The sequence below is a fragment of the Rhinolophus sinicus genome, linkage group LG07 (genome assembly GCF_036562045.2).
Source record: "Rhinolophus sinicus isolate RSC01 linkage group LG07, ASM3656204v1, whole genome shotgun sequence".
Lineage (NCBI taxonomy): Eukaryota > Metazoa > Chordata > Mammalia > Chiroptera > Rhinolophidae > Rhinolophus > Rhinolophus sinicus.
The window spans coordinates 71,569,509-71,578,084 of NC_133757.1; the positions used below are offsets into that span (position 1 = coordinate 71,569,509).

Genomic DNA, 8,576 nt, shown 5'->3' on the forward strand with positions numbered 1-8,576 from the left:
AGCTGCGCCTTCCTTAAAAAAATAATAAATAAATAAATAAACTTTAAAAAATATATACACAATTGGAAAGAGACAACATTAGCCAAATCCAAGTGTATCAACTACCAGAAATAACAACTGAGTGCAGCAAGATGGCCAAACATAAGATAGATGTTAAAAACCTCAACAATTCACATCTGAAATTAACATAATATTGTATGTTGGCTACATTTTAATAAAAATCTTTTAAAAAAATCAACGGCTCTCTTATAAACCAGCCATGACCACTTAGAAAAGGCAATTATGAAAAATACCATTCACGGTGGCAATACAAACCTTAAAATACATGGGAATTAACTCAGAAATTCCTCTGTCTAAAACCATAAAACTCTTCTGGAGCGGGTGTGAAAAGGCCTGGAAATACCATGTTCATGGATGGCCTTTCACTTCTTAAGCGTTTCCTGCACGAGGAAAAACATTGTTTCTTTCTTATACACACATTCTTGGTCTGAAATCCTTTACTTTAGTGAGATTAGAGCCACATAACTGACACAACTGAAGTGCATCCTGTGCAAGATAGGCTGTCACTTAATGGGCATTTTATACAATATTATATTTGACATGGTCACACTTTTAAAATAATGTTATTTCAAGAAGCCAAATACCCAGGCTATAGAGATTTACTCATGCAAAAAGATAGCTAGCTAGCTATCTAGATAGATGATAGAGATAGAAACTAAATGGTTCCTTGTTTAAAAAAGAATTTCATTTGAATGGAACATTTTTAGAGTACATTGTCTTTTTTCTTGTGAAATTGTCCTAAATTAACTCTTTTATTGTTTATTTCAGAAAACAACTTTTTTTCACGAGAAATAACTTTGAGAGTAGTCTCCTTCCATTTTCCATCCCCACTTCAATGCAGGTAGTTATTTTATGGAACAATCTGAAGGATACTTGAAATATGTGATACTCAGAGAAGACAGAGTTTGGAAATATCACACTAGTCTGTTTTTGTTAGTTTGGGGGTTTATTTTACAAAATGTGCCTCTTGAAGACGGAGAGCAATTTCTAAGCCAAAAGGAAGGTTGATTCTATTCTGCCCTTACTACCAAAATGGGCTTTTATTTCCCCAAAAAAGGAAGCAGAATTGTTGCCAGTGCTCCCTACAATTAGTTGTGTGTTATGAATGGATTATATGCATTAATTTCAGGGCCTCCCTAAAGTGTACTAAACAAAAACAGAGAAACCTTTACCTTCTTGGTAACTATCTAGAGAAATTCTACCATTAACATGTATACTAAAGAGGTGTTGCCATCTATTAAGATACCAATGTTACTCTTAGAAGCAACAGTTATGCCCATCATTTATCTTCAGGCTTTATCCTCAGAGATTTTCATGAGAGAGAAGGAGATGGAGTGAATTTCGGTGTCTGAAGGCACCCAACACCAATTTCAACCTCCCAGTTTTGGTTTCAGCTGACCCTAGGGTACATATAGTCCCCAATATCTGAGAAGCAAACACCTCCTTCTTGCACAAACATATCTTGGATGTGTGTCTAGAAGTATTGCTTCCTGAATCAATGTCTGAAAAGATGTACTTATTGATGTCATATATGTCATTATTTGTAGGTTGGCATACGAGAAGTAACATCAGCACATTTTGCCAGCTCAGTATTGCTGTTAGTAGTGAATCGAAAAGTCTATATTTATGATTATGAAGCTGGTTCCTGGAATGCATCTATAGGTATATGTTTTTGTTTTGTTTAGTTTTTTGTTTGAGTTCAGCCAACATCAGTGGAAAAGATTAATTTCGGAAGTACAAACCATACCACTACTTGGAAGTCCACCCCTAGATGTTACTTTACCCTTTAAAATTCAAATAAAAGTTGGCCGGAACCCCTATCCCACAGGGTGGGAACCTAGTGTTTCCACTGGGGATTGTGCTTACAATCTAGAAAAACCTGCTCTGGGCAAGACTGACTCCTAGTTGCTTGGTGACAAGGCTGGGTGACGTACCTCACATTAGGGACAAGGAATAGGAGAGAAGACAAGCTTGATGAAGAGAGAAAGAAGAGAACGCTGAGGTAGGAGGCGAGGTAGGGTCAAGAATGAAGACAGGGCGATGTTATTCTTCAGAGAAGAAAAGGGATGGCCTTCTCTTTTTCAGAAAAAGGGAAGAAAAGAGAGAGTGTGTGCGAGAGCGAGTGAGCTTGGGTACTCACGGTGGTGAGGAAGGGGTCAATACAAGGTCAGCCCCTGCCTTGGCACTCCTGACATTCGGGCCAGATCACTCTCTGTGGGGCCATCCTGGGTCCTGTGGGATGTTGAGCAGCATCACTGGCTTGCACCATGTCAGGAGCACCCCACTAAGTCCCGACAACAAAAATGTCCCCAGATATCACCCTTGGGGTCCAAATACCCAGTGTCACCCAGTGTCCCCTGGGGGGTCCAAGTCCACTCAGTGGAGAACCCCTGGGTTGGTAGATCACCATTTGGCAAGTCATTATTCTTTTGCTTCACTTATATTAATTTTCAAGCTAGATCATGGGCCTCCCAAGATGGCACCCTGCCCCAGTCAGCACGGGGCCTGCCACCTGCTTGCTAAACACTGACTGGTGAATTTGTCACAGCCCCAAGGGGGACAGAAGAGCACAGCAGAAGGCTCATGCCTTGGCTGGACCTCTGTCTAACTTTTCATTACAGTGTTCCAGTTTGACTGTCAATGAGATGATTGGGTGAATGTCAGTAAACTGATACCTGGAATGTGCCTTCAAAACATCAGCTGACCAACTCTTTACAGAACTTCCCACCCACAGCTAAACTGCCTAAATGCCTTCTGCCTTCCTCTCCCTTCAAAATTCACTCACCCTGGCTCTGCCTTCACTGCTCATCCTCTAGAACCGCACTCCTGACCTTCCAGTTCAGTTACTGTCTCTCTCACAGTTCATGGCTCTTTTTACCTTTTAGGGAAAAGGGGGCATAAAATTCACATAAAACTCCCCAGTTTAACCATTTTAAAGTGTACAAGTCAATGTCATTTAGTATATTCACAATGTTGTGCAACCATCACCCCTGTCAAGTTCCAGAACATTGTCGTCACCCCAAAAAGAAACCATGTACCCATTAAGCATTCACCACCCCATCCCACTCCCCCAGCCCCTGACAACCATGAATCAACTCTTTGTCTCTGTGGATGTGCCTGTTCTGGACATTTCACATAAGTGGAATCACACACTGTGGCCTGTGTGTCCGGCTTCTCTCATGAGCACCGTGTGTTCAAGGTCCATCCACGTTGTAGCGAGTGTCAGCGCCTCCCTCCTTTTCATGGCCGAGTAATAGTCCAGTGGATGGACTACTTTTGTCTATCCACTCATCAGCTGATGGATGTTTGTGGTGTTTCCTCCTGTTGGCCAGTGTGAATCATGCTGCTGTGAACATTTGTGTCCGAGTTTTTGTGTGGACGTATGTTTTCATTTCTCTTGGGTATCAGATACCTAGGGGTGGAATTGATGGGTCATGTGAAACTCCATATTTAACTTCTTGAACCGTCAGGGCTCCTTGTAATACAAGTCAATCTAGTCTCCATCCTGCCACTTCTTTCCACCAATTTCTTTAATAGCATCCAAGGATCTAACTCCCCATGTCCCCCCTTGACCCTGGCGCCCATCATCTACTTCTTGTCTCTATGGATTTGACTTCTCTAGGGACCTCCTTTAAGTGGAATCACGCACTATTTGTCCTTGTGTGTCTGGCTTATTTCACTCAGCGTAATGTCCTCAGGGGTCATCCGTGTTGTAGCCGGCATCAGAATTTCCTTCCTTTTGAAAGCCGAGTAATACTCCATTGTCTGGATGGACCACTTTAAGTTTCATCTACTGATGGACACTCGGGTTGCTTCCCTGTTTTATCTATTGTGAGTAACACTTGTTTGCACATGTGTGTACAAATATCTCCTTGAGTCCTTGCTTTTATTTATTTATTTACATATTTATTTATGTATTTATTTATTTTATACCCAGAGGTGGAATTGCTGGCATCCAGACTCCTGGCGACCCTATGAATGAGTCACGTCCACAGTGTCCTGTCCTCAACAGCCCTGCTCAGCTCCTATAGATTCATACCTGTGGCTTCTTTTATGGAGTCAATCCATCTCATACATGGTCTCCCTCTTTTCCTGCTGCCTTCCATTTTCCCCAGCATTATTGTGTTTTCCAAAGAACCCTGTCTTGTTATGCTGTGCCCAAAGTAGGACAGCTACAGCTTTGTCATTTTTGCCTCCAGTGACATTTCAGGCTTAATTTGCTCTAGGACCCACTTGTTCATCTTTCTGGTGGTCCAGGGTATGCGTAGGGCTCTCCTCCAACACTATATTTCAAACGAATCGATGTTTTTCCTATTAGCCTTTTTCACTGTCCAACTTTCACATCAGTACCTAGTAACTGGGAATACGAGGGTGTGGATGGTCTTAACCTTGGCCTCTAATGACACATCTTTGCTCTTGGCGACCTTTCCCAACTCTTGCATGGCGGCCCTTCCAAGCTTCAGCCGTCTCTTGAGTTCTTGGCTGTCGTCTCCATTTGGATTGAAGACTGAGCGAGGTCCGCACAATCTTTAACAGTGTTGATGCGTTAGTGTCTGTGTTAAAGCTGCACATGTCCTCTGTGCTCACCATGTGGCCATTCTATTTTCATTTCTTTGAGGAGCCTCCAGCGTTTGCCCCACCTGCACCACTATCCATTCCCACCAACAGAGCACAAGGGATCCCATTTCTTCACACTCTCACCAACACTCGTTGCTTCCCGTTTTTCTCATAGTAGCCACACTAATGAGTGTGAGGTGGTATCTCAGTGTGGTTTTGCTTTGCATTTCCTTAATAATTAGAGATGTCCAGCATTTTTTCATATGCTTCTTGGCCACACGTATATTTTCTTTTGAGCCAAACTTTCTGCATTTAACATAGAAACAAAGACTGCCTTGCTAAGAGAAGGGAGCCCTTCCTGCCATTTTGGCACAGTCCTGAAAGGGTGTCAACAAAACCAGTGGCCCTCAACTGGGGACATTTCTGCCCCCCAGAGCACACTGGGCAAAGTCCGGAGATATTTTTTTTTTAAAGATTTTATTGGGGAAGGGGAACAGGACTTTATTGGGGGAACAGTGTGTACTTCCAGGACTTTTTTCCAAGTCAAGTTGTTGTCCTTTCAATCTTAGTTGTGGAGGGTGCCGTTCAGCTTCAAGTTGTTGTCCTTTCAGTCTGAGTTGTGGAGGGCACAGCTCAGCTCCAGGTCCAGTTGCCATTGCTAGTTGCAGGGGGCGCAGCCCACTATCCCTTGCGAGAGTCAAACCGGCAACCTTGTGGTTGAGAGGACGCGCTCCAACCAACTGAGCCATCTGGGAGCTCAGCAGCAGCTCAGCTCAAGGTGCCGTGTTCAATCTTAGTTGCAGGGGGCGCTGCCCACCATCCCTTGCGGGACTCGAGGAATTGAACTGGCAAACCTTATGGTTGAGAGCCCACTGGCCCATGTGGGAATCGAACCGGCAGCCTTCGGAGTTAGGAGCACAGAGCTCTAACCGCCTGAGTCACCGGGCCGGCCCCGGAGATATTTTTTGGTTGTCAAGACTGGAGGAGGGTGCTACTGGCATTGAGTCAGTAGAGACGGGGGTGCTACATAACATCCTACAGTGCCCAGAACGACCCCCCACAACAAAGAACAATCTGGCCTCAAATGTCAATAGTAGGTTGACAAACCCTCCTCTGACCTTTTCTCTGAACTTGAGGGAACTCACATACTTTTCAAATGACCTTTTCCTTTCAGGTATAAAACACCCTGTGTCACATATTTCTGGTGACAACTGTTGCTACAGTGAACATCCCTTTTGCTTGGTGAGTACTGTGTGGAGTCTGTCATTTTTGTCACTCTGTTCTGAGCAGAGATAATTATGAATGGAAGTAAGGACAGGCTAAGCCTTGAGGGCTGGGACCACGAGGGACTTGTGTAATGTCATTCCCCCAGGGTTCAGAAGAGGACCTGATGTGGGAGGGGCTCCAGGGCTGCTGTACGATCACTATGAATCCATCTATCTATCTATCTATCTATCTATCTATCTATCTATCTATCTATCTTCCTTTTTTGAATTTGTTATTTTGAAATAATTATAGACTCTATAGGAAGTTGGAAAAATCACAGAATTCCACGTACCTTCACTCAGCTTCCCCCAATGGTTACCTCTTATATAACTACAGTACTATCATACTAAACCCAGCAAATTGACATGGATACAACGTCCGTGTAGTTTTGTCACATTGTAAAGTCACAGAACCACTAGTGCCATTGAAATACTGGACTGTTCCACTACCCAGAGCTCTGTACCTCCCCGCCCCCAGTGCCCCAAGCCCCTGGTCTAATATGTCTTCATCCCTATAATTTTATCACTTCAAGAATGTTATATAAACGGCATCGTACAATACGGAATCTTTAGGGATTAGCTTTTCTCAGCTAAATTCTCTGGAGACTCATCCAATTTGTTGTGTGTCTCTAGTCTGTTCCTTTTCATTGCCAAGTAATATTCCGTGGTGTGAATGTACCAGAATTTGGTTGCCTCTACTTTTTCGTTGTTGAAAAAAAAAAAAAAACTGCTATGAACATTTATGTTTTTGTGAGGACGTAAGTTTTTGTTTCTCTGAGATAAATGCCCAGGAGTTTAACCCTTGGCATCTGTCCCCCTTTTTTAATTGAGATATAATTGACATATAACATTGTGTAAGTTTAAGGGGTACAGTGTGTTGATTTGATACATTTCTATACTGCAATATGACAAAATTCATAGCATTAACTAAGACCTCTATCATGTTACCTAATTACCATTTATTTTTTGGAGTGAGAACATTTAATAGTCTCTTAGCAACTTTGAAGTTTATACGAGGTGTGATCAAACAATACAGTGAATGTTTAAATGAAAAAATTTATTACAGTAAAAGACACATTGCCATTAATCCCCCTCAAAATACTCCCTCTCGCTTCGAACACACTCATCCCATCATTCTTGCCACTTTCTGAAGCAGTTCCGGAAGTCCTCTTTCATGAGTGTCTTTACTTGTGCTGTCGTGGCTGCCTCGATGTCCTATATCATTTTGACTTTGTGGAAGAGCCAGAAGTCACACGGTGCCAGATCCAGTGAATAAGGTGTATGAGAACACACCGTAATGTTTTTATTTGACAGAAATTGCCATACCAGAAGCGATGTGTGACATGGAGCGTTGTCATGGTGGAGGATGACTTACGACACAGTTTAAAACACACCTTCTCACAACCATAGCTCACATCTGACGGACTGAACCAAACCAGTTGAAACTTGTCACATACTGTTACTAAGGTTTGATGTGCTGCTTCCTGTATTAGAGATCCCTGCCTTTCCATTGGATGGCACTTGGCAGCAGCATTTACCGTATTTTGTGATCACAACAGAAAAGCTCTGTGTCACACATCACTTCTGGTACAGCAATTTCTGTCAAATAAAAACATTATGGAGCGGCCAGGTGGCTCAGTTGGTTAGAGTGCAAGCTCTGAACAACAGGGTTGCTGATTCGATTCCCACATGGACCAGTGAGCTGCGCCCTCTACAGCTAGAATGAAGACAATGAGCTGCCACTGAGATTCCGGTGGGGCGGCCGGATGATTCAGTCGGTTAGAGCACGAGCTCTCGACAACAAGGTTGCCGGTTCAATTCCCACATGGGATGGTGGGCTGTGCCCCCTGCAACTAAAGATTGAGAATGGCGACAGGACTTGGACTTGGAGCTGAGCCGCACCCTCCACAACTAGATTGATTGGAGCTGATGGGCCCTGGAGAAACACACTGTTCCCCAATATTCCCCAATAAAAAATTAAAAAAACAAACACATTACAATGTGTTTTCATCCACCTTATTCACCAGATCTGGCACTGTGTGATTTCTGGCACTTCACCAAAGTCAAAATGACCATGAAAGGTAAACATTTTGAATCAATTCAGAACATTGAGGCAGCCATGACAGCGCAACTAAAGACACTCAAGAAAGAGGGCTTCCAGAACTGCTTCAGAAAGTGACAAGAACAATGAGATAAGTGTGTTCGAAGCGAGGGGGAGTATTTTGAAGGGGATTAATGGCGACGTGTCTTTTACTATAATAATTTTTTTAAAAATTTAAACATTCACCGTATTGTTTGATCGCACCTTGTAATGCAGTATTGTTATCTATAATCACGCTGTTGGGCATTAGCGCTCCAGAACCTACTTATCTATGAGTTCCATGTTTGTGACTTTCAACGACATCTCCTCAATCCTCCCAGCCTCTCTCTCTCTTTTTAAAGAGAGATAAATGTTCTATGTGTGTGTTCTTCCAGGATATAAGTAATTCCGTTTTTGCTTATTTGCTTGGAGATCTGACATCTCAGACCAACATCTATTTCTCAAATACCCAAGGATACAGGTTTCAGAAGTATGCCCATGAGAGACAGGTATGTCTGTTTTGGTAAGAAAGTGAACAAAGAATATATATCACATGTGTGGTTGGAATCATTAGCTCTCAGTGGGTAATCCAGTGATTTTCTTCCTTTAAGAGT

At 42.8% G+C, this 8,576-nt stretch overlaps 1 protein-coding gene across 1 annotated transcript in view; it reads left to right on the plus strand.

Annotated features, from left to right (window-relative positions):
* The window catches only part of CATSPERD (cation channel sperm associated auxiliary subunit delta), a 43,074-nt gene that overhangs the window by 7,142 nt on the left and 27,356 nt on the right, over positions 1-8,576 (plus strand). The window contains exons 4-7 of the mRNA XM_019710749.2: positions 829-901; positions 1,608-1,722; positions 5,792-5,859; positions 8,358-8,471. Of these exons, the coding sequence (XP_019566308.2) occupies positions 829-901; positions 1,608-1,722; positions 5,792-5,859; positions 8,358-8,471 (370 nt within the window). The remainder of the gene's footprint in view (positions 1-828; positions 902-1,607; positions 1,723-5,791; positions 5,860-8,357; positions 8,472-8,576) is intronic.